The sequence below is a fragment of the Myotis davidii genome, unplaced genomic scaffold (assembly GCF_000327345.1).
Source record: "Myotis davidii unplaced genomic scaffold, ASM32734v1 scaffold32, whole genome shotgun sequence".
Lineage (NCBI taxonomy): Eukaryota > Metazoa > Chordata > Mammalia > Chiroptera > Vespertilionidae > Myotis > Myotis davidii.
In genome coordinates this window covers 5,581,602-5,607,416 of record NW_006286587.1, presented here as the reverse complement: position 1 = coordinate 5,607,416, position 25,815 = coordinate 5,581,602, and the positions used below count along the sequence as shown (strand labels likewise).

Genomic DNA, 25,815 nt, shown 5'->3' with positions numbered 1-25,815 from the left:
TCCATTTATTGCATACTGCATACAGCATTATTTATGAAACTTCCCAGTCTAACCTGAAATTTCATCCCAGAGGATGATGTATCTATTGGTCCTGCAGTATAAATGAGAGACTGAAAAATCTTACTCGTATGTGAAATATTTTCCTTTCATTTCATATTTCTCATGTTCAGTTAACTCAACATCTTAGATTTAAAATTCTATACAAAACCAAGGAAATAAATATAAATATGCTAAGAAATTTACACGATAGTCATGGAAGATCTGTTTAAAATAGCAAAGCATTCCAAATATCCAATAATAGGGGAATGGAAGTATAAATCATGGTATAGTTACATGATAGAAGACCACAAAGTTACTAAAAGTCATACCATAGAAGAATAGTTAATAACATGGAAAATGTTTGCATCAAGTGAAAATAAAACATAGATTGTGCGTACTATCCCATTTTATGAAGGAGTATACTTGTACATAAAAACTAGCTATATGTGGCTCCCATATTTACAGTGTTACCGCTGGGTAGCTTGGGCATTTGAATTACAGGTGATATCGTTAAGACTTTCTTTTCTCTTTTCTATTTTTAATTTTTTCTAGGCACCCCCCCCCCACACACACACATAGTTATCCATTTTTCTTATCTTTTTCCCCAAGAATTTATTATCTGAATATTCAAATAAAATATGAAAATAGCTATTTTTTATCACTATTTTTAATATTGGGACTATCTCCAATAATCATTAAATAATATTTCACTTTTTAAAAAACCAAAGGATCTCCAGTCTACATAGAGGCTTGATATTTTTAAACTTCACTTCTAATATTTCTAAACCCTTCCTTAATTATTCTGTACATGGTGATATGTAACTTAGAATAATATACCAACTGTTTTAGGGATACATATTTTAACACATAAATATACAATGTAATAATAATAGCAAACACCTTATGGCCCATACTACACACCAAGTATTGTTTTAAGTACCTTATGTATTGTAATAAATCTCAAAAGCACCTTGAAAACCCTGTACTTTAAATCAAAGACAAAAGAAAGTACTAAATGACTTGATAATCATCTTTTGTTATAAGTGCCTTAATCATCCTTAATTAATATGAAATCATCTAGAAATTTTCATATGAAGCAGCAAGATGTATACTGTTACATGGGTCACAAAATAAAACACTGGTGATGGCCACATGATACCAGAAGAGAATGAAATATGAAAAATTCAGTTAATCATCCGGTTGTTTTGTGAGATGATGATGAACTCCATCAAGATGTTTTCCCAATGTGCTGATTTCTTCTCCTGAGGTGTGGTGTTACATAGGTAAAGCCAGCAATGAGGTGTGGAAATCACCCTGAATGTCATGCATAAGATTAGCACTCCATCTCACCTTTACTTCTTCTTCATCTTCCAGTGTCAAAGCAGCCAGTTGCTTAGCTCTCTGCTCCATCAGATTCACATATCGAATTGGATTTGACAAAGCTTCAATCACATCTAAATAGGGAAGAGATGTTTTAGATGAAAGATCTTGGAAGTATTGATTATCCACCATCCATCCATGCATCCATCTATCCATCTACTCACCCATCCATCTACCAATTCATCATTCATTTTCCATTCTTCCATCTACCAGTGTAACTACCCACTCATTCATCGAACATTTTAAAAATGAACAAGAGTTAAGATCCTTTGCTGAAACTCCAGAAAGAGAGCCAAACATGACAGGCTCCAAATCGAGATGTCTCAAAGCTCCATATTATTCAGTTTAATATCAAGGGTTCCATTCATTCCAGGGACCTGAGTTTGGCCCAAATGATGTTTCATAAGTGGAGACATTTCACATAAAAGCCTGTTTTCCAGATGGTTGAAACAACCAAAAGATTTGGCAATATGGGTCTAGCTGGAGTTGAATGTGTCTGCCATCTTTGGGCAGGGCACATGCTTCAAGTTTGCCATAGTTTTCTTACTTTTTTATTAATCCTCAACTGATGATATTCCCCCCCCCCCATTGATTTTTAGAGACAGTGGAGGGGAGGGGGAGAGACACAGAGAGAAACATCAATGTGAGAGAGACACATCAATTGGTTGCCTCCCTCATGCACCCCAACCAGGGTGGGGATCCAGCCTGCAATGGAGGTATGTGCCCTTGACAGGAATAAAACCCCCAACCCTTCAGTCTGTGGGCCAATGCTCTAACCACTGAGAAAAACCAGCTAGGGCATACCACAGTCTTTACTATTCCTTAGTATATTATACCCAGGCCACTTAGCACTGTATTTAAACTTATAATCCCTTGTTGACATCATAAGTTAACTTCTCTAAACTTAGGGTTCCACACATTAAAAGTGTCAGGGTTCTAAAACTGGAAAGGCAAAAATAATTACACAGATCTGTACAGACTGCGGTAGTACCAGGCAGCATGGGTTAGAAAGTGTTGGGCCCATGAGAGTACTACTACCAGTGGATAAATAGGCTCAATAGTTTATTGGAACTTGAAGTAAATTAAATTAACCCTTGTTCATAAAGGCTTGAGCAATTTACTTTCTAGACATAAATACAAAATAGAGGTGACTCTGAGGCCAGGACCTCCTTTTTTTGTTTCCACAAAAATACGGATGAGCCATTTGATTAGGCTGTTTACCTGCATAGGTGTCTGGAACATAGTCTTTCACCTCTATGTAGACAAAGACAGCTGGCAGCATCAGAGGCTGGTTCCTCTCATTCCGCAGACAGATGTAGTGATAGCCTGCAGGGCGACAATAATACTGTTCATCACATATTTTCTCCACAATGTTCGTTAGCACACAGGAACATCTATGTGATAGAAGTGTTATTTTAGGGGACTTTGGATGACAAACAGGTCACTTTAATTGCATGGTTTTAAGTGAGAAAGCATTATTTTCCTCATCAGATGGAAAAACAATGTCGATTTTGATTTTTTTCTTTCCAACCACATTTTTCCCCCAAAGAAGAGAATTCAGTGGCATTTGTAATAGATTAAATTACTGCCCCAAGTTTGTCCCTTGTCCATGATTCCTTCACTTGGGGTTTTACCATATGCTCTGCTCTGGACAATGGGACCTCAGTGATGTGGTGCAAGCAGAGGCTTCCAATGCACTTGTATCGTCCGGCTTGCCTTTATGCATTCCAGTGGGTCCCCTGAGAAGTCCTACTGTGTGTATGCTGCTCCTTCAGCCTGGGCCCCTGCATGAGCACACATGCAATAGTCCTAACCCAGCCCACAGCCCGGACCACAGCTACATGACTGAGCCCAGAAAACCCTGCCAACCCACAGACTGGTGCGTATGAAGATAAATATTTATAAGCCATTGAGTTTTCAGGTAGTCTGTTATGCACAATTATTGTGGCAAGAGTTGACTCATCCATCATAGCATGCCACAAACACATGAAGCCGCCAGATTGAAATAGTCTTAGAGACCTTGTTGTAGAACAAAACACCAAAGCAGCAAACAGCTCCCTAAATCATTCTTTAATAATCATGTACAACAGGGATGATTCTCTTTACAACTTTGGTATAAAGCTTCTCACCACACCATCCATACCTGGCCGAATTGCTTGTACTGGCAAGATCCGGTGACCAATAAATTTTCCTCCTTCTTCATAAGCTGCTATCCTCAGACAGGCGAGTGAAGGAAGAACCACCTTCAGAGACATTAAGGACACATGTCGTTAAAAGAAGGAGCAACTCCAGAAAACAGAAAAGAATTAGAGAGATATTATTCATATGGGTCCTGCTTTTCCAGATCCAACTAGAAGCTTCTACTTAGCAAGTTGATAAAAAGTTAAGTTGTTGCTCTACAATTTAGATTTTCAAAAGGAGAAGGGGTATCAGAGATACCACTTTATGTTTTATCACCGTGTCCTAAGTAGGAATTTGTTCAACACACAGGCCATTTGCTTTTGACATGAACCTTCTCAGCGCGGAAATGACAAAAGTTACATGTTTAAATCCAAAGGGTTAGTGCTCTTATCATTATTTGAGTATTTACTACTATGTTTTCAAAGCAAATCACTTGTATATTTTCAAAACAAAACAAAAAAATAGCTTTCAGAATAGTTTTCGAAATGAGATTCCTTTATAAATCTGTAAATTCCCAACTGAGGCACCAGCAAAATTGCTCATTTTCACCCTCAATGGAATACACGCAGAGTACACAGTTATATCCCATGTCAAGATCATTAGGCCAATGCAACCTTAAAAAATGTATTTTTGCCAGCAAGAGCAAACTAACGTCTATTGACTATTTTCAATGTGCCGGAATTTTCTAAATGCTTTCAGTGTGGTAGGGGATATTTATACTAATTCTATGAAGTAGACACTATTACTAGACCTAATTAACATAAGAAATGATGGGGTACAGAGTCCTTTAATATAGACATTCTCTTTGCAGAAGACTTCCTTTGTGGATATTTTGGCCAGATAGAAGCAAAGGGTATGGTAAGAAAGCCTACGCTACTTTCTATTGGACTTACTGTCATCCTGTGTGTGATAAACATGAAGATTTGCTTTTTGGTGAAGGCAGAGAGAAGGCCCAGGTGAATGTAAAAGGTTTTAACTCTATCAGACAGAACCCTGACAAGATCAAATGACCAGCTGCAGTGGCTAGAGAGTCTAGGGAATTTAATTAATATCCTAAGGCTAATATGCAAATAGAACAAATGGCAGAACGACCAGTTGCTATGAGATGCACTGACCACCAGGGGGCAGACACTCAACATAGGAGCTTCTCCTGATGGTCAGTGAGCTCCCACAGGGGAGTGTCAGACAGAACCCTGACAAGATCAAATGACCAGCTGCAGTGGCTAGAGAGTCTAGGGAATTTAATTAATATCCTAAGGCTAATATGCAAATAGAACAAATGGCAGAACGACCAGTTGCTATGACATGCACCAACCACCAGGGGGCAGACACTCAACATAGGAGCTTCCCCTGATGGTCAGTGAGCTCCCGCAGGGGAGTGTCACGCAGCCAGAAGCCGGGCTCACGGCTGGCAAGGGCAGCAGCAGTGGCAGGAGCCTGTCCTGCCTCTGCTGATGTCTGACTGCTGGCTTAGGCCCGCTCCCCTAAGGGCCTAAGCCATCAGTTGGACATCTCCCGAGGGCTCCTGGACTGCAAGAGGGTGCAGGCCGGGCTGAGGGACCCCTCTGAGTGCACGGATTTCGTGCACCAGGGCCTCTAGTTCTTTTATAAAGAAGTATGATCTGCCTTTCTCTCAACTATCATATTATTTCTTATTTCCCCCCTCTACTTCATTTGAGTGATAATGAAAGTATATCACTTACCACTGTATAATGAGAGAATGTGAATTAGATGTATATGTGATTCTGGCCTTCCAAATGAGGTATGCTAAAATTAACTGATTTACAATACAGCTCTGAAACCCCGAACAAGTGATTCACAGAGATCTTGACTCGTTCTCAAGATAGCTTTCAAAATGCCATTGCTTTATTACTGTGTAAGTTCCCCAATTAAGCCACAAAAATATTCTTCTTTTCATTTTTTACTCAGTGTAAAACACCTAGAGTGTGCAGGTCCGTATCATGCCAAGGACACAAGACCAACCTTTTTGAACACAATGGGTTCTTCCTCCCAGACGGGATTTACAGCATTCCCTTGGGATGTCTTGGTCTTAAATGCTTTCCTCCTTGTGTCCACAGGCAAACCGAACATATCCACTTCCACATAAGTCCCAACTTTCTTATCAGAAAGAAACTGACCCGAAATGATCTAGAAAACAATGAAAAAGTAACTCCATAAATGAATAACAATGATAAAAGAAAATGTTTCAGGGAGGCACAAATGCTGATTGTGAATGTTGAATGATAAATAGAAGCAAGAGTACAAATATAATTCCTCTTTTGGCTAAAGAATTAGTGGGGGACTATTGAAAATGCTGGGGTTAGAGGAGTCAATAAGACAAAGTTGTAAAGGAGGAAATAAATGAACAAAAGTTTGATAAAATGTTTGCCTTATGTACTTAAGATACATATATTAAATGAAAGATTGGTCTTTAGAGGCAACTGAATATTAAGATTTTCCTAATACTTAAAAATATTACAAGAGGAAACTTCTCATTTTAGCATAATTGTCAATGAAACTAAAAGGTAATTTAAGATTACAAATTTAAAACTGAACATAGTAGAAACTCTAGCATTTTAAAAAAATTCCTGTTGTTCCTGAAATTTAACTTGAGTGTTTTTGAGCTCAAGTCAGGGAAAGGGGACAAAATTTCCAAGAGTATGACTGAGTCAGAAACCAAACACAATGGTGACTTGAGAATGGCCATCAGTGGCCACGTGGCCAAGTGAGGCCCGAGTCAGCTACATGCTACTGTAGTAAAACATTCCAAACAAGTCAGTGGCCACATGGCCAAGTGAGGCCCAAGTCAGCTACATGCTGCTGTAGTAAAACATTCCAAACAAGTTAGGTAGAAAGTCATGAGGAAGAGGCTGTCTGAATTTGAGGAAACTTCTCATTTTAGCATAATTGTCAATGAAACTAAAAGGTAATTTAAGATTACAAATTTAAAACTGAACATAGTAGAAACTCTAGCATTTTAAAAAAATTCCTGTTGTTCCTGAAATTTAACTTGAGTGTTTTTAATCCCATGGTATACCAATTCTCAAAGTTGTTACACTTTAAATAAAAAATCACAATGATGATTGAAAAGACAAAAACAATAAATATCAACTTTAAACCATTAAACCCAGTTCATTATTCCTTCTAACCTCATCTGCTTAGCCATCCACACAATTATGGGTATCCTCTGCCTGGCTGTAAAATTATCAGATACTGTAGAGTTAAAAGAGATTTCTAAATCACATAGTCGTAAAATGTCTCTCACATCTGCCTCTTCTTCTCACCCAATTTTTAAAACCCGAGTGACTCTTCAGGTATCGTAAACGTGTCTTTCCAATTCTCAAAGTTGTTACACTTTAAATAAAAAGTCACAACGATGACTGAAAAGACAAAAACAATAAATAGCGACTTTAACCGTTAAACTCAGTTCAGTATTCCTTCTAATCTCACCTGTTTAGCCATCCACACAATTGTGGGTATCCTCTGCCTATCTGTAAAATTATCAGATGCTATGGAATTAAAAGAGATTTATAGATCACATAGTCATAAAATGTCTCCCACGTCTGCCTCTTCTTCTCACCCGATTTTCAAAGCCTGAGAGATTCTTCAGGTATCATAAAGGTGTCTTTTTTTAAATATGACTGAGTCAGAAACCAAACACAATGGTGACCTGAGAATGGCCATCAGTGGCCACATGGCCAAGTGAGGCCCAAGTCAGCTACATGCTGCTGTAGTAAAACATTCCAAACAAGTTAGGTAGAAAGTCATGAGGAAGAGGCTGTCTGAATTTCCCCTCAATGTTCTTGTGAACTTATGATGGCTGATGAAAGCAGAAGTCCTTAACTCAGTGGCACTACTCTCACATTCTCATCAATGAAAGACAATGGCCAAAACCATTTGAGTGCACGAGTCCATTCTGGCGCTATGAAGTCGATGTCAGAGATCAAAACACAAGCACCACTGGACAGACGTGAGCTCATCCTGGTTCTAGCTGCAGGTTAAAAGCAGGACTCCAATGCAGCATGGCCATCCATCCGCAGGATACTGACAGCTCCAGAACAGGGCCTCCATTCTGGACCCGGGCAGCAGTACATTTTCCTACGACTCAACTGTTTCCCCTCAACTTACTTTCCTGTCTCTATGCCATTGTTTTATAGTTGTTTGCACTGTCACAGAAGAATTTTTAAGAAAAAAATAAATGAGCAAGCCAACATGTACAAAACAAAGTGAATCAGCAAAGAAAATATTATTAGTTTGACCCAACTATAACAATTGACAAAGATTCTAAAAATACCATTTTATCAGTTATGCTTAAGGGTTTATTTTAATCAAATGACAGGAATTACACATCCTTTGCTGAAAACAATTTCCTAAAAATAAATATAATCTTGAAGCTCTAATTCTGCCAACTCCGCTCTTCAGATATATGCTGTGAAATAATTTCAAAGGATATAATTGTGAGAGACTTCCTTGAAATTTTATTTTTAATCCTTGGTAAAATAACAAATTTTAAAATAAAAAAAAACGGGCTCAACAAGCTTAAGGTAGATATAAATTAGTGAAACTGTTATAGAGCCTTTTTAATTATAGTTTTTCATATGCATTTGGTTTTGGATCAATCTGAAAATTGAATTTATATCCAATAAAAAAATGTTTCTTAGTTAATAGTCATCTAGTTAAAGAGGAAAAAAAATAAGACTTTAAAATGTAAAATGAAATTTAGCTAAAATAACCCAGAGCTTATAGAATTCATGTAAAAAGTTCTTTATAAAAATGATTTGCCATTCATGGTAAAATTCTCACAGCTAGAAAAAATGGTATATCTACTGCAACATCAATTTCAAAGATTGTGGCAATCATTTGAAATTCATTGTTAGGGTCAGATAAATATTTAATAAAGCAATTTTTAAATTTGATATGTGTTTTAAATCCCTGAATACTCTGATAGATTTTTAAATCCATGCTATAGTAAGTTCAGAGTTTTTATTCCATTTTGACAATTTATTGGGAATACTTTTTTTTTCTCTGATTTTTCTCAGTATGGATATTTCTCTAGATAAAACCAGAAGATTTCTCCAGTAATTTTTGTGTAAATTTTACTGTGTGACATTTACACCAAAAGGAAGGGTTGGCCATGGTGTGTCTCACCAACTTGTTTTCTTGACTGAGGGTCCAATTTTTGTCCTGTTGAATGTGCAGCCAAGTCCCTTTATTTCCTGCACTTAGTGTCTCAGAATTTCTAATTCGGATTCAGGCCTTAAAAAAATGTCTGAAGGAAGTGGAGACTGTGCTAGCAACTACACTTTTAATGACTCAACTACATTTTTACACAAAATAAGTAATGTCCAAGACTTTTGATGGGGACAATTTTATAAAAGAGACGTACATACCTTAACAGACAAAGTGTTGGCCACTATCCCATCTACAATGCCTTCGGTGAATGGATCAAAATGCTTGTCAGGTCGCCTCATAAACTCTGGCTTTAATCTGTAGCCACTCTTCCCATTGTATTCATACATCCCCATATTGATCTGCATAGCCAGGTCTGCATACCAAAGACACAAACCTTACTGTGACTCTATTATCTTTGTAGAAAGAAAGTAAGATTGTATCATGGTCCATTTTTTTCCCCCCTTAAAAAAGAAACATGTATTCATTGTAGAAATGTAGGAAACACATACAAAAAAAAAATGAGCTAAAATTTCCAAATCCAGAGATAAGCTACTAACAACAGATTGGTGTATATTTTGTTTTTCTACTTCAAATACAGAGTGTCCGAAAAATGTATACACACTTTAATAGCTGATAGCTGTAGATTATATTACATTTTGAAAATGAAATAATTTCTCTAAATACTGCCTTTATAATGTGTACACATTTTTGAGGATACCCTTTATATTTTAAATATGCAGTATGTCTATTCCATTAAATATTTGCCTGCTTTAATTTTAACTGCTATACAAAATTCTGTTGAACAGATATATTTGAATAAATGTATTCATCCAGGCCCCTTTAAAGGCACATTTATGAGTCTCTTCTAAATTGTCACCATTACATATAATGTTTTTTTTAAATATATTTTATTTATTTTTTACAGAGAGGAAGGGGAAGGGATAGAGAGTTAGAAACATCGATGAGAGAGAAACATCGATCAGCTGCCTCATGCACAACCCTTACTGGGGATGTGCCCGCAACCAAGGTACATGCCCTTGACCGGAATCGAACCCGGGACCCTTCAGTCTGCAGGCCGATGCTTGATCCACTGAGCCAAACTTTTCAGGGCACATATAATGTTTTGATGAACATCATAGTGGTGAACTCTTTGAGGATATGATTAACGGTATTCTTAGGAGTGAAATTTCTGGATCAAAAGATATGCGCTTGGGGAAAGATTTTAGATAAATCTTGCTAAAATACCCTTCAGAAAGCTTAAATCACTTTAAACCTCTAATCCCTGTTTCTAAGGAAGGACCTCCCCACACCGCACCAACAGCGGCTGCTATAATTTTTCTTTTTTAATTTATGGGGAAAAGTTTCCTTTTAAATTTTGCATTTCTTTGATTACTTACCACCAACATTGAATTGCATGTTGACCTGTTTCTAATGGACAAAGATTACTGCTCAAAGTTTCCCTAACACTCTGTATGAAATGAATGTCCACTCTAATTGCAATTACTGGGGTTAAAAACAACAACACATTTTTTAAAGTCCTAAGGAATCTGAGAAGCTGTCATTTATCCCAGATTATCTGAGCTGAAACTCACCTCTTTTGGGCTGGACAATAAAAAATGTGATGGTAGACATATTTCATAGTTCCATGAAAAAAGGAACTTTTAGATCAGGGAAAATAAGTGAAATTTTATCTCTCATGTTATTAAGCTAGTATAATTGTGATACTAAAATTGGACAAAGTAAAAAAAAATGAAAATGATTGATTTACCATACTTGAAAAAAAATTAACTCCAAAAGCCTAAAAATTATATTAGCAAATCATATGCTTTAAGAAATAATACCCCCAAAATAAGTAGAATTTATCACAGGAGCACAAGGATAACTATATATTAGGAGATCTAGTAATATAACTTATCACATTTTCTCACAAAAGAAGAAATGAACACAATCATCCCATAACATAGAAGTCTGCAATATTTAATAACATTTAACATAAATTCCTAATATCCTGCTGGTCATTAGGACAAGTGTTTACTCCTTTAATGTGTGAAAGAATATCTGTCTGAAAGTCACAGCCAACATCTACTCAATGGTATCACAATGTTGAAATTGCCAATAGTGTCAGGGTGAAGAGAAAGATGCACGCCACTGCTATTTAATATTATTCTAGAAAAATTAGTCCAAATCCTAAGAAAGGGGGAAAAGCAGATGTGATTAAATTATTGTGATTGTATATCTGGAAAACCCAACAGAATCTATTGGCAAAAAGGGAAATTATAAGAGTTTAGGAAGATTATTATTTATAAACTAAATTTACTTATTAAGGAAATATATAAATTCTAGAAACAACCTGTTAAAAATGTAATGTCAAAAAGAGATTTCATCTAAAGAAACTAGACCTCTAATAAAGACAAGTGATTCTGCTGAGGGACTTAATATAATTTTTAAATTGAAGAGAAAAGCATTCTTTCAGTGATAAAAAAAAATTAAGGATACATTCTTCAGATGAATTTATAAATTTTATGTGATTTAATATAAATCTCATTTTTTCCAGTGGGGCAGAGGAATACATAATAACAATTAACCTAATGTAAAGTTAATGTGATTTTAATAAAAACCTCTTTTTTTTCCCCCAGGGGCGGGGGGAAAGAAACATGATAATAATTAAACTAAATTTATTGGAAACCAGAAATCCTACTGGCAATGGCAAGAAAATAACTGAAAATAGCCAGGAAGGAGAATTTCCATTTCCAGGTATTAAGCCATTTATTAAACACTACAATAATAACAGTGTGTATTGGTTGCAGAAAGCAGGCAAATTTATTAATGGAGAAGAATATAAATAGAAAAAAATGGATCCAAGTTAACAACAACAGAAAGGGGTTACCTATTAAGCTGTAATTTCAGGTCAGTATAAAAAAGGATTGATATCTTACTGAGGTTATATATAAAAATTAATTTTTGGATAGATGAAAGGGTAAAATTAGAAATATTACAATATGAGAGAAATGAAAGTAAATATGAATCTGATCCAGGGAAAGCTGCAATCATTAAAGTAATCCAAGATTCCATAAAAAAAACACACCATTAAAAATCTGATCTCATCTATTTCACAAAATAAGACAACACACCCTTTATGTAAAAAGCACTGTCAGTGACAATAGGCCTGAATAGGTGATTCATAAAAGCAGAAATATAAACAGTTTTAAACCCACATATTTAAATGTTCAACCTCAACAATAATCAAAAAATGAAATTAAAACAATAATGAAATAACAATATTTTGTCTCAAATTGTATTATTATTGTTTAAGGATGACACTGAACCAAGACCTCAGATAAGCAGGAACACTTCCCGCCATACGTTGCTGATGGAGAAAAATTCTGGGGCATTTTTTGATGAACAACAGTTTGGCAAAAACTTTGGTACAAAGTTTCTTAAAACCTCACATCTTTTAACAGAGTAATTTGGTTTTAGGAACTTTGCCAAAAGAACATCAGTAGATAGACTTGAAAATTTATATCAAGACTATTCTCAGAGCATTATTTATGGTAGAAAAGAATTCTCTAGTGTTCAGTGATAGGAAATGGGTTTTAGTGAATTGTGAGATTTGCTTAATATACAGATATTAAAATTCATGTTTCTGTAGAACATTTAAATATATGTGGAATTAAGTGAAAAAGCATATATATACATAGTCAAAAAACCTTATAGATAACAAATAATAAAGTTGAGTTTTGAATCTCTGAGTGGTAGCATTCCTGAGTTTTATTTTTTCTTTATACATCTTTGGATTTTCCAACTTTTTCTATAATAAATACATATTACTTTAAAAAGTATAAAGGTCTTTGTTTGAAAATAATGCAAGACCAGTAGAAAGAAACACTCATTTATAAACTATTGTGAAGACAATTTCTCAATTTTCAAAATTTACTTTTTTTAGATTGGTATTTCCTTTATTAAAATTTACTTTTACTAGTTTCAGTCAAGTCTGGCAATTTTTTATCCTTCGGAATGGGTTTTGGGTCCTTGGAAATAAGGCTTTATAACAATGGAAATGAGCAGAAAGTGTACTACTTACCCACTGTTTGGAAATTAAGGGCAACCATTTGACAGCCTGCATTCCAGAAGAGCTGAGGCATATAGTTGGATGAATCTACACGTGTTCCTTTTGGATATATTCTACTAAGCTGCATTTTGTTATATCTGGACCATCATGTTAAGTAGTGAATACAATTATAAAAATAATTAGCCAAGAATACCACCTGAGAAGCCACTTTCCATCTTTCTCCACTGGGGAAATGAAATAAATATGGATGACCTCATTGGGCTAGGGGGCAAAGTATGTAAAAAACCTTGCTGAAGAAACAGAATAAGTGTTTAAAATATAAATGTAGTATTACCTTTGCAGCCCCTGGTAGGTGAAAACTAATGGGTAGCAAACATGGCTGAGTCAAGGTCAACATGATTTTGTAGAGATTATTAAGGATAGGCCTACTGATTAAAAACACATGAGGAAGCTCAAGGGCACCAGATCATGTGAAAGGATGATACTGTGTTTGGCTGAAGCAGATAAGAGAACTGCATGGCTATTTTTGAAATGCTTTCGGCTCATTTTCTCAGCCTTCTCTGGGAATGCTATTTGTCAAGACTGGGGTACTTTCTATGATTGATAACAAGGTAAATATAGCACAGAAGGTTCTGACCTCGTTTTGTATTTTGGGTCCTACCGTCATCAGTTTTCCACCCTGAGAACCTTTTAGTTATTGAACAATAACTACGTGTTTAAAACATGATTGACTATTTCTATTACCAAGTTAGGTAGAGGTCAGTTGTTTCTGATCTTGGGCTGGGGTGTTGGGCCATTAAGTTTGTACCTTAATTCTGAAAGCTACTGGCTATGTATAATCTACGGCAAATTATTTCACTTTGCTGAGCCTCGTTTTCTCATCTATAAAATAGACTGAATAATTCCTACATCACAGGGCAATTGTAAGGATTAAATGAGGCTAGACATAATGAAAGGTCAGTCTCATAGATAGTACTTAGTGAACACTAATGATCATGATTTGTATAGTGTGACGGTATATGGACTTTACATCTGTTCTCTCTCCTCTTGATGAGTTTTAAAGGTGATTTTTTTTAATTCTAGGACTTGCTTCATGAAATTGAGCTCATTGACACATTTAATATTACTTTTATGAAAAGTATATAAAGACCTGTTTCATTTTATTTTGGGTCATGGATAATAATAAGTGGTTTTGTTGTCAGAAGTATCAACAAAGCCTTTAGTAGTAATATATATTTATATTCTCATATCATTATTCCAGCTATTTTTTTAAAATATGTTTTTATTGATTTTTGAGAGGAAAGGAGAGGGATAGATAGAAATACCAATGAGAGAGACATAGATAGGCTGCCTCTTACACACCCGCTACTGGGAACTGACCTGCAACCCAGGCCTGTGCCCTGACCAGTAATCGAACCGGGGATCTCTTGGTTCATGGGTCGACATTCAACCACTGAACCACACCGGCCAGGCCCAACTACTTTTTATTGGCCATTTATTAAATGTCCAAAGATGCAAGATGCCAAATTAGGCTTACATATATACATGCCATACTTGTATTACATCTTACATATGTTATCCCTAACCCGAACAGAGAGCCATAAAGCTGGTATCATTATTTATGTTTTATAGGTGAGAAAGTTCAGGAAGGCCAAGCAAACTGACAAAGGACAAAGAGCTGGATGGTGAGAAAATACTCTTGAAATGCTTGACTCCAAGGCCAATTCTCTTTTCTGTACGCCAGGCTGCCCCACCCAGCAGTGCCAATGAAACCTGAAGCTATTTATCACACCCAGGTGACAGACTGAAGCCATCGCATGCATCCTTTTGCTTATTTAAAGCAAAAATTAAATAACCCATGACTTCAGTTGTGCCTATTCAGTTGATATTCGTCAAATCAAGGATACTCTACAAATTCCACCGGAGACTTCGTCAGCTGCTCAAGTCCTTTGGTTTCCACGAAGGAAGACATTTCAAAACTTCTGTTTCTTTCTGAGTTAATGACAAACAAACAAAAAAAGTAAGTAATACAATTCAGAGTTATAAATTATAACATAACAAAGATACAAGTAGGCAAATGTTCAGTGAATTTACAGCGATTAATTTCCAATGTAACTTTTATACGTATTTCTTTCAGGGAACTATTTACTATTTATCTGCTACAAGAGCTGAGTCTTGGTTGTTGTCTCTTCTAGTATTTACCACCTGGGCCGCTTATGCTTACGGTTGCACAATCAGGGACCAGGTGGCATGAGGGTGGGAAATTGATTTTAGTCTCGGGTAGTGTGGCAATGACAGCTGTTTTGTCAAAAGGGCACAGGCCCTGAGGAAATCTCTTGTTCGAAATCCATTCAGACTGACTTCTTGGGGCCATTTCTGGGATTCACAGAAGAGACCAGGGGGAGTGTTTACTAGAGGCTACTCCTTTTATACCCGTACTGTCTGGGCCTCACTTTGTATATGTCCTTATAGTCTTTGGTTCAAACAGCTAATGTGACATTAGAATTGTGTTACTTCAAAGCAGAAGGATCCTTGGAAATTTCCCAGTCTGATGGCCTCATTTTCAGATTAGATAACAAGGTTGGGAGGTGAACGTACTAGAGGGCTCAATGTCCTCGAACACAGAGCAGCATTTTGAAAGTGAAATCCAAGCTTCCAGTTAGGATGAGAGAAGCAAAACAAAGTTATCTTAGTTTGGAGAGGCTCAGAGCCTAGGAGCTTCTGTCTTCCTCCCAAGGAAAAATCAAAGTGTTATATGCTTTGCGTCCTTAAAGCCTCATTCTTCTTCCTATGCCTTCCCCACTCCTTTCCCCATCTCCTCACCTTCCCCAATTCAGTAAGCTGTAAACTCTTTCTTCTCTTATTTTTACCATCAAAAGCCTCCTTTCATATGGCTAATTACTTTAAGCATGACTGTTAATTGAAATTAAATTAATTTAATAGGTGCTTTGTAAACTATGTGCCAATATTGTTTTTTTAAAGTGATAAAATAATCTAAAATACAAAGAGAAAAGAACCGGTTTGTCCATCTCGGGCTGATGCTATTGTTACCAAGTTCTGAAGAACTTAAATACATCATCTCCTTTTCAGCTTGGCTACTTGTCTAGAAGCTTTTCCCTCATGTCACAGTAATATAAATAGGACATTTCGAAGTGGACAACTTGTGGTCAGCAGCATCAGTAATTGTAGCATCAAAGAAAATGTTGAAATCTTTATACTTAAGCTGTGTTGGAAATTAAATTCTTTATTGTAGAGACTTAGATACCATATGCCACTAAGTTAAGACTCTTTGGGCAAAATTATAGTTACACCTGTGTGTTATGTAGAAGCTTAGATTTTGATAGATCTGTAAATCTATCCTTTATAAGAGGCTGCTGACCTTTTGACCTGATAGCATCTTACATTTTATGCAACGATAGAGGGCAATTTCATAAAAGGACTCTTTTCTCTAGATGGAGGAAGATGATATTTTTCTTTGCATCCCCTATGAATGCGTGCTTGGATAAAGGAAAAAACACAAAGTGATATGAGGCTAGTCACATGTTCTCCGTGACACATAAAACAGGCTGGACAAATGGAATGTGGATAAATTGGTTGATTTGGTTCTATTTCCAGCTATCAGGGCTCACCAGTCACTGGCTGCTTCCTCTCTGGGAAGGTGGCTTATTTCATCACTGTCACTTACACAATGGTTGCAAACAAAAACCAAATGTAAAACTCTCAATTAGCTGTATTCTGTCCAATGTCTGTAGACCTAGTACATATTTTGGAGAAACATCATGGGATACTTTCTCATATGACTATTGTATAGGTATGTGTGTGTATATACACACATATATACATTAGGGTTTTTGCTCCAGGAAAACTTACTTTTTGAAATTTCAAATGACTCAAACTTGACTGGCTGAATGTAGTTCACCAGGTTAGACATCTCTTCTGTAGCCATGGCCTCGCTCCCAGCAGTCCCCTGGAAGCAGGAATAAAAATAACATTCCCAGAATCAACATTATATTGCCCAGGGTTATTTTCCCAGGGCAATGCTCACGTGACCCAGGAGCACAGAAAATCATCCCTCCTCTCCTGCAGATGCTTATCATCAATAGAAAATTCACTCCAGGGGGAAGAAAGGCCGAGTTTCTCATCACCCACATGTGGAGTGGGCGCAGGGAGGCTTAGGGGCTGCGGCACCGGCCTCCGCAGGAGACCCTTGGACGTGCAGCAAACCAGAATCCTCATTTACTACAGTGATTCAAATCCCATGAAAGTTCGAGAAGCACTGAGCTACCTCTCATCGCCATAGCAGGACGCCTAGAGTTAATACATCAGGAACTCACCGTACAACTAGAAAATGAGTATGTGGGGAACACCCAGATGAACTGAAGTTATTAAAGAAACAAAGATTACCTTGTGGAAGTGGGTTGGGGAGGGCAAACAGCTATTGTTTTTCTTTATGTAAACATTCCTCCTTTCCTCCCTTCTTGGTTCCTGTGCGCCTTTTAGGCAAGCAGTACAGTATAGTGTGTGTGTGTGTGTGGGGGGGGGTTCTTAAGCCAGATTGTCTGATTTGAAATCCAAGCCTACCCTTAGAAGCTGTGCAATCTTGGGCAAGTTACTTAACTGCTCTGTGCTTCAGTTTACTTATTAAAATTAGTATAAAATTAGTTCTGACAGTATATACAGTTTTTGTGATTATTGAATGAGTTCATGTACAGGAAAGAGTTCAGAACAGTGCTTGGCACACAGTAAAACATCATGCTATTTTAACTACTATTAACTATTACATGTTATTTTGACAATGTTTTAAACAAAAAACTGAGTATTGGCATGGATAGAACTCTACAGGTTGATCTTACATTTTCTCCCATTTTTAGATGAGAGATACATGGAGACAAGCATTCTTTTGAAAATTCCTATAGCAATATTTAGGTTAAATGTTAATTGGAAATTACTGATTTGGAAACAAATTATCAAATTAGAAAGGTACTTTTTAAATTATTAAAAATTATTGATAAGACTTTATCAACAATTAAAATAATTCTCAGGCAGAAATACTTTATCAGACATTATAACTTCCTCCTGAATATTAAGCTGCAATTTAGTAGGGAAACATAATAAGCAATGTCCAATGCATTAAACAAAATGATTGTAAGAGGAAAAATATCAGAGAAGAACAGCTTATTACTTGTCATTTATCCTTAACTGAATTGCAAAGATACAAGTACTGAGACAGGTACTTTTTAACATACTTTAAAGCAGACTCAGTATAATTTTTTTATGAGAACTCCTGCTAAAACAAAGTTAAAATTCCAATTCACCCAGCTCTGATTCACTTATAGGTTCTCTGCAATTAATATTTCTGATCTCATGAAGTTATGTGGGGTGCTTAATCTCATAGCTCTCTAGTGTTTTCAAAATAAAACAATGGAATGTATGTCATATTTCTGGATATTTCTCCAAACCTCATGTCTTTTCTGAACCTTGGACCATTTAGCAAACGATTTAATTGCTTCAAACACTGAAGCAGGAAGTTGCATGTCACAGATTTTCAATTCACCCTCTTGATACCCAATTTGATGGAAGGCAAATCTCAACAGCATGTTCATTTTAGAGAACTTTTTCAATGCCCCACCTATTCCTTTACTGACCCAAGTTTGCATCTTCAGGTTCCAAAGGGTAGTGAAAAAGTTTTAAAGTGAACGGTGACTCTTTTCACCACTAGATGGCAGAAGGGGACCATGGACTGTCAAGAGGGAGCTGACTACCCTGGCAGATTCGCTGGATGCCTCTGACACCAGAGGGCAAGCCCTGGACACCCACCTCATCCATTGAAGACTTTTTACAGTCATCATCATCGTCGTCATCGTCACTCTCCGTATCAGCTTCCCCTGTCAAATTTCAATAACAGATCATGAAGCGAACAAACATTTACAAGTTTGAAGCACACATGCCGTGTGTATTACCAAAAATTTCCTTGAAAATTGGCCTTTCATGGTTTGCTTTATAATGATTCTTATGGATAGTTAAATTTTATTAATCACGAGAATTATACTAAGATTTTTAATATGGACTTTTTTGGTAAATTTCTTTTGTGAATACCATTTGAAATGTTTAAACTCTATAAAAATGATAAAAAATTTAATCCATGTTAAAAAAAAAAAAGACATCACACACAGTTAGTTTCCGATGGCACATGTGTCCTATCTTTATGTGTGCATTCTCTTTAAGGGTCTGGATCACCCTAAAACAGACAAACTATCATTTCCACCTTTTTTTTCAACCCTGACTCTTCAATGTGGTGCTTGCCCTGTGCTCCGTGACCTTGCAGTTACTTTCCCAAGGCCACAGAGGACCTCACAGAAGATAGGAAGGGGATAGGGGCTGGTGCCGGTGGGGCTGTGGTACCACACCTGACCACACGACCACTCTAAGGTCCAACTGCATCCTATGACTTCCCTGCAGGCTTATTTGATGAACACATTCTTGGATGTAGCTTGGAAAAGGATGAAATCCTGTTTAAGAGGGTAGGTAGGGTAAAATAAGTAAATACTTAAATCATTCTGCATTATGGAAATCTATCTCAGCTTCACACTTTGCCAATATGCGGTCATTCCCAATGGCTCATTTTTCTCTCTGCAGATTTGGTGGATGATCTTCCAGGTTAAATAATATCACCAGTGCTCTGCCCTTCAGTGGCCTGAGGTGACCTCTGAAAATGGTTCCTTATTCACTTGACCCAGATAACCCCACAAAATTATGCCAATCAAGAGGTTCAAATGTTGGTGGTCACTTTAAGAACACTCATGAACCTGCCCAGGCCATCAAGGGTATGCATATTCGGAAAGCTACCAAGTGTCTGCAGAAGTGATGTGCGCCATTCTGTCGTTACAATGGTGTGCCCTGGCCACAAATAGTGGGGCTGGACACAGCGTCAGTGATCCCCCAAAAGTGCTGAGTTTTTGCTGCACGTGTTTAAAAATGCAGAGTGATGCTGAACGTGAGGGTGCAGACCTCGAGTCTCTGGCCATTGAGCACATCCAGGTGAACAAGATCCCGAGATGCAGCACAGAGCTCCTGGGCGGGTTAACCCACAGGGGCTCCCCCTGCCTCACTGACAGGATCCTGCTGCAAAAGAGCAGCCTGTTGCTAAACCAGAAGAGGAGGCTGCACAGAAGAAAAAGATATCCCTGAAGAAACGAAAGTGTATGGCCTGGGAGTAAATTGAATATAAAATAAAAGCTAATCAAAGTTTAAAAACTATTCTTACTAATATGAGGCATTACATTCTTCCACATCTCTGGGCCCCCATCAGACCCAGTAATAACAGTTATGTAAAATAGAGTTCTAAGTGCAATGTAAAGAAGGAAGGCATCATTCTAAATTGGTCGAGTTGATTACGGCAGGTTTCACACAGTGCAATAGCATGATGATCCCCATAGATGGCAATGTTGGCTCAAAAATGAGGCAACTGGATTGGCCAGTACCCCCTGCCTTCTAAGTTAGCTGCCATACACACGCTATATAACTGACAGTACCCACAGCACTGTCTTCCAAGAAGCTAAGAACTGTTTCCATTTGGCTGATGAAGTTGAATCGATTACCGAATGATTGCAGTGAGCAAAACATTCATGAACTATCTTTAGTGGAAACAGAATTTTGGCTCCAGCAAGCCTTATCATTTATGGCTTATTTATTAAAGAAAGCCACATACAACCACTTTATGATGCTTATATTGTGTTAGTTAATAAGGTAAGTCCATTATATTTTATTTATTTTATTATTATTTTTATATTTTTATTGATTTCAGAGAGGAAGGAAGAGGGAGAGAGAGATAGAAAGATCCATGATGAAAGAGAATCATGGATTGGCTGCCTAATGCACATTCCCCACTGGGGATCGAGCCCACAACCCGGGCATGTGCCCTTGGCTGGAATCGAACCCGGGACTTTTCGGTTCGAAGGCCGATGCTCTATCCACTGAGCCAAACTGGCCAGGGCAAGTCCATTATATTTTAGATAGAAAACATATTCTACTAAAGACACATTCTTTTAGGAGGCTAACACATTTTTTTCTAATCAAATTTGTTGCCCTAAGTAACTATGTTTTGTTTTTTAATCAGAGAGGGGATTCTTTTTTTGTCAACTAATTTAAAAAGTCGTTTGACAGAGCCTCCTGCACAATGCTGCATGGGGCACAATATAGCAGTCATTCCAAATACTCCATCAGGTCAGAATTTGGTTGCATGGGCGGGGGAGGGCGGAGGGAGGATTTGTCTTCTTTTGTTCTATGAGCAGGGACCTGATTTTTCCTTATGTCTTTGGAGGGACCTTGAAGGAATCTTGTTGGACCATGGGAAAAAAAATCTTATTTTACCCTAGTTTTTAAAGATAAGTACACCGGCAAAGGGCTGAATTCTGGAAGACGCACCTGGCCAAGCATGGCCACAAGAAGCAAATTAGTTCTGAAATAAGAACCATTTCATGATTTTTCAAGTTCCTTGACTTCACAGTGCCAAGAACACCTATAAACCAAATTTGGTCAATTAGCAGTCCTCCTTATTCAGGGGCCTACCTGCATATTACAATGTCAAAATTTTCCACCGGAATAAATAAAGATTGCTCAACAGACTATGAGGCTAATTTAGGAACTACCGAATTACTAACAGATTGCTGCTCTTTCTCTGTATTAAGCAATAATGTTCGGTGCCTGTGAAAATCGCTGTTTGTGTTATGCAGCCAGTGAATAAGAGGCAGGGAGCTGGGAGTGAGGAAGGCAGATGGAAGCCAGGCACCCACATCAGAAGAAGATACAGGTTACTCGCCAGCCCCAGGGGATGGAACGGTGCTAGGGAATAGGTGGGCTGTTAATGACATTCATCCCAAAACTTCACAAGGAACATTCTTCCTGAGAACAAAAGCTGTTTTTGAAAAAAGAGTCAGAATTGCATAATAATGTTTGAAATAAACATTCAAGAACTTAAGAAAAAGACTTTCAAAGAATTACATCATGTCTGTTGATAAGGATTTTTATCTAAAGGGAAGGAATGGACAATTGGCATGGGAAATTAGAAGAAAAGATAAATCAGAGAGTTGGCCAACGTTCTTTTTCCCCCGATTGCCACTGAGTTTATATTTTAATTTTTAAAAGTTATTTTAAAATCTCTTAGTTGCCATATGTAAGTATACAGAGAAGCATAGATATCATATGAATGCAGTGCAATAAACTTAACCAACATAAACCTGCCTGAGTGACTAGTACTCAGATTAAGAAACAAAATATGACCCGAAGCTCCCTCACGTCTTCACCAATAATAACCATTTCCTGACTCCCAATGATATAGGTTAGTCCTGCTTGATTGATACTTTATATGAATGGAATTGTGCCATACTTTTTAAAATTTGACTTCTTTTGCTTAACAGTATGTTTCTGAGGTTCAGTCGTATTATTGTGAGCAGTTGTAACTCATAATTGCTGCATATTACTCCACAATGTGAATGTACCACGATGTGTTTCTCTGTTGGTGAGCGTTTGGTTGGTTTTTCACTTGTGGCTGTTCTGAATAGTGCTGTTCTCAGCACTTCCTGTCCCTGCCCCTTGGTGAAGATTTATGTGCACTTCTCTTGGCCTCAGACCTAGGGGTGGAATTCCTGGGGCATAGGGGTGCCTCCATCCAGCTTTTGTAGATGCTGCCCAACAGTTTTCCAATGACAGTTAAACATTTCATTGAAGGACTTCCTAGATTCAAGCCTAAAGTTTCCTCCACTTGCCCACCCTCCACTCAGGAGGTCTTTACAATACACTTTTCAGATCGCCAAGTTTATTTTAACTAAACTTGGGAAAATATATTAGACTAAATCACAAATAATTCAGAGAAAATGGGTGACCACTTAGAATTCGTTTCTCATCAACCACGAAAATCTATTTCAAATTCAATTAAAAAGGAGAATTATTAATGTTAAGCATCACATAGCACAGTGGTTCTCAACCTTCTGGCCCTTTAAATACAGTTCCTCATGTTGTGACCCAACCATAAAATTATTTTCGTTGCTACTTTGTAACTGTAATGTTGCTACTGTTATGAATCGTAATGTAAATATCTGATATGCAGGATGGTCTTAGGCGACCCCTGTGAAGGGTCGTTTGACCGCCAAAGGGGTCGCGACCCACAGGTTGAGAACCGCTGACCTAGGAGCTTTGGTAGATAATTTAAGTAACTTTGCCCTTTCGGAATTTAAGAGATCTTTAAAATAGGGGTATACTGAATTGCCCAGAAGTCTCAGCATCATCAATGAGAACACATGCAGTGAACATCTTGTGCCCAGTCCTATAATTCATGCCAAGGGATCCTTGACCTAAAGAAGCTTAAAACCATGAGGTCACTCCAAAGGTTATCTGGCTTCTGTGGTAGCCAGAATCATGGCCTCCCCCAAATGCCCATGGCCTGGGACTATGTCCTATGTCCTGGATTATCCTGTTGGGTCTGGTGTAAAGACATGAGTTATTCAAAACAGCAGACCTTTCTTGGCTGTGGTCAGAGGCAGATGACAGAAGGGTCAATGAGAGCGGTATTGCTGGCTTTGATGTTGAAGGAATGGGGCCACTAGCCAATGAATGTGGGTGGCCTCCGAAAGTTGGAAAAAGCATGGACTATGATTTCCTAGACTCTCCCGAAAAGAATGGAGCCCTGCAGCCACCTGCAGCTTAGTCCAGTGACACCGCATGGACCTTCTGACTGGAACTGGGGGATAAGACATTTGTGTCGTTTTATGCCACCTCATTATAGCACCAAAGGAAAGCCAATAACATTGAGATCTGAGCCCAAATGGAAATGTAAGAGTATTTCTAGCTAGTTTTAGAGGAGCAATTCTTAAACCCATACATAATAGGAGACAGGGAGCCGGACGACCCCTCACCCCCGAGCCCCTCACCTGCCAGCCCCTGGGCCCCCAGCCCCTCACCGGCTCCGGGAGACGAGGGCTCGAACACGCTGGAGGAGTCACTGCACGTGTTTGAGACTTGTTCTGAGAGCTTCTTTTTGCTGCTTCCTTCCGACGACTTGTGTGATTTCTTCTTATTTTTAACCAAAATTTTGTACATTAAATCCATAGGGCTTGGAAGAGGAACTCCAGATTCCAGCTATTGTTTTTAAAAGAAAGAACATTCTTTAAAAACCCTCCCCTTTCCTTTCAGATTCTCTCCCCAAGCCCCCAGGGCAGCTCTGGATTCAAAGAGCTTCCAGGTTATCCTTTACTCCAGATAAGATAAGATGAAGATAAACTAAGTGTGCTGAGCGGGGCTGGCTCAGGGCTCCTGGCTTTTTCCCATAGCAGGCACATTATAATTACCATTCTTATTTCCCCCCAGCGAATCCACATGCATCAGATCACAGGAATAAATACACTAGTAGCTTTGGTGTGCGAACAGGAAGTGCCATGAGTGTCCACAGGGCCATATAAATCCAACCGCTTTGACTTAGGACAGAAATTGAGGCCTGGCCTGGACTGTCCAAGGAGGAAGCCAGTTAGAGTGTGGCGTTTGCCAGGCAGAGTTGGGAAAGACAGGCACCATAGAACCCACTTTTCAGTGCAGTTTTAAAACAGCAAAAGCCCCTTCCTGGCGCCAGGTAGTTTAGCTGCAGCCTCCTTGGCGTCGGCAGAAGCGGAGCAGGTGGCTTCAGATTTCCTTGCCGCCCTGAGGTTCAAGCCACCCTTGTTTGCAAGGCTTACTTCCGGTGTTTCAAGCTTGCACCTCTCGTGGGAAAATCAGTTTCCCCTGCCAGGGTTATTAGATGCTGCATCAGGAGCACCTGTGCAAGTCCTGAGAGGGGCTGTTTTTAGAAACTCCCGTAAACTCCCATATAAGCCCATCCTGTGTTCTTTGCTTTCAGCGAGCCTGGGCACTGGTATGAAAAATCGTGTAAGGATGTGGGGAGACTTGGAGAGAGGGTGGAAGAGGGAAGAGGCTACCCGAGGCTGTTTCTGCTGCTTCCCCCCCCAAAGCAGGGGTGTTGCCATGGCTACAGGACGCCTGAGTTCTACCACCCCAAGAGGCACATTCTGGGAAGTGAGCAGCATCCAGCAGGGACAGGCCTAGATGTCACTGTGACACCTGCGAGGTCCCGTTTTGCCAACCCTTTTCTCTCAAAGGGGTGTGATGTGGTTCCCTGGGAGGTGAGCAGAGCCCTGTCCCCTCAGACGGCTTCTGTGGGCTGCGGTTGCCTGTGGGAGCCCTGCAATCCTGAGTGGGTCACGTCTGGCAGCGAGGGAGAGGGAGTGAGGCTGTGGGCAGAGGAAGCGAACGATGTCTCCCACCCTCAGTGGCACACACTACCCGTCTCCTCCCAGTCCAAAGGTTCTTGTCAAGGACATAATCTTACCAAGAAAGGTAAACATGAAAGGTATGTAAGAAAGTGCCCCCCTACCTCCACTCATAAATAATACGTGCATTCCCTCAGGGGTAAACATCAAAAATGCTTACTGGGTATTTTTCCAGGGGCTCCATGAGAAGGGCATCCCCGAAGATCAGCCGACAATACTCTGCCATCTTGGCCTGCTGCTTTGGGCTGCGGGAAAGGAGAGAGAAGGGGGGCAGCAAGGAGGCTTACTCCAGAGGCTGGACAGGAGGCTCACTGTGTTATTAACCACAGAAAGAGGCAATGCCCTTTCTGGATCCGTGTTCATCATGCAAAATCCCTTGTTTGCTACCTGCCCTCTGAGACTCTGAATACCACACTCACGGCGTATTCTCGAATGTCCCAGAGTTAGGCACTCAGTCCCTTTTGTTTGATTTCCTGATTCCAAGTCAAATGCAAGACACTTGGGGGTGGAATTTGTTCATGATTTCATGTGAATTCTTGGGTGAAATTTGTTCAACCAACAGAGAGACCTAGACTGCAAAGGAGGTTTATAAGGAGGTAAGGGAGGAGAGGGAGGAAAGGAGAGATTTGGACAAAGCGGAAGGAGAGAGGGAGAGGGAAA

The 25,815-nt window shown here is 38.6% G+C and overlaps 1 protein-coding gene across 2 annotated transcripts in view; it reads right to left on the bottom strand.

Moving 5' to 3' along the window:
• The window catches only part of PLCB1 (phospholipase C beta 1), a 631,360-nt gene that overhangs the window by 102,034 nt on the left and 503,511 nt on the right, over window positions 1-25,815 (bottom strand). The window contains exons 12-23 of one of the 2 annotated variants that reach the window (XM_006758081.2): window positions 25,316-25,400; window positions 23,767-23,974; window positions 18,659-18,726; window positions 16,712-16,808; window positions 14,749-14,833; window positions 12,854-12,978; window positions 8,991-9,145; window positions 5,584-5,748; window positions 3,563-3,662; window positions 2,641-2,745; window positions 1,390-1,493; window positions 556-559 (exon numbers count right to left, since the gene is read on the bottom strand). In XM_006758081.2, coding sequence (XP_006758144.1) covers window positions 556-559; window positions 1,390-1,493; window positions 2,641-2,745; window positions 3,563-3,662; window positions 5,584-5,748; window positions 8,991-9,145; window positions 12,854-12,978; window positions 14,749-14,833; window positions 16,712-16,808; window positions 18,659-18,726; window positions 23,767-23,974; window positions 25,316-25,400 — 1,301 coding nt within the window. The remainder of the gene's footprint in view (window positions 1-555; window positions 560-1,389; window positions 1,494-2,640; window positions 2,746-3,562; window positions 3,663-5,583; window positions 5,749-8,990; window positions 9,146-12,853; window positions 12,979-14,748; window positions 14,834-16,711; window positions 16,809-18,658; window positions 18,727-23,766; window positions 23,975-25,315; window positions 25,401-25,815) is intronic. The other variant, XM_015560268.1, reaches the window with a different exon arrangement.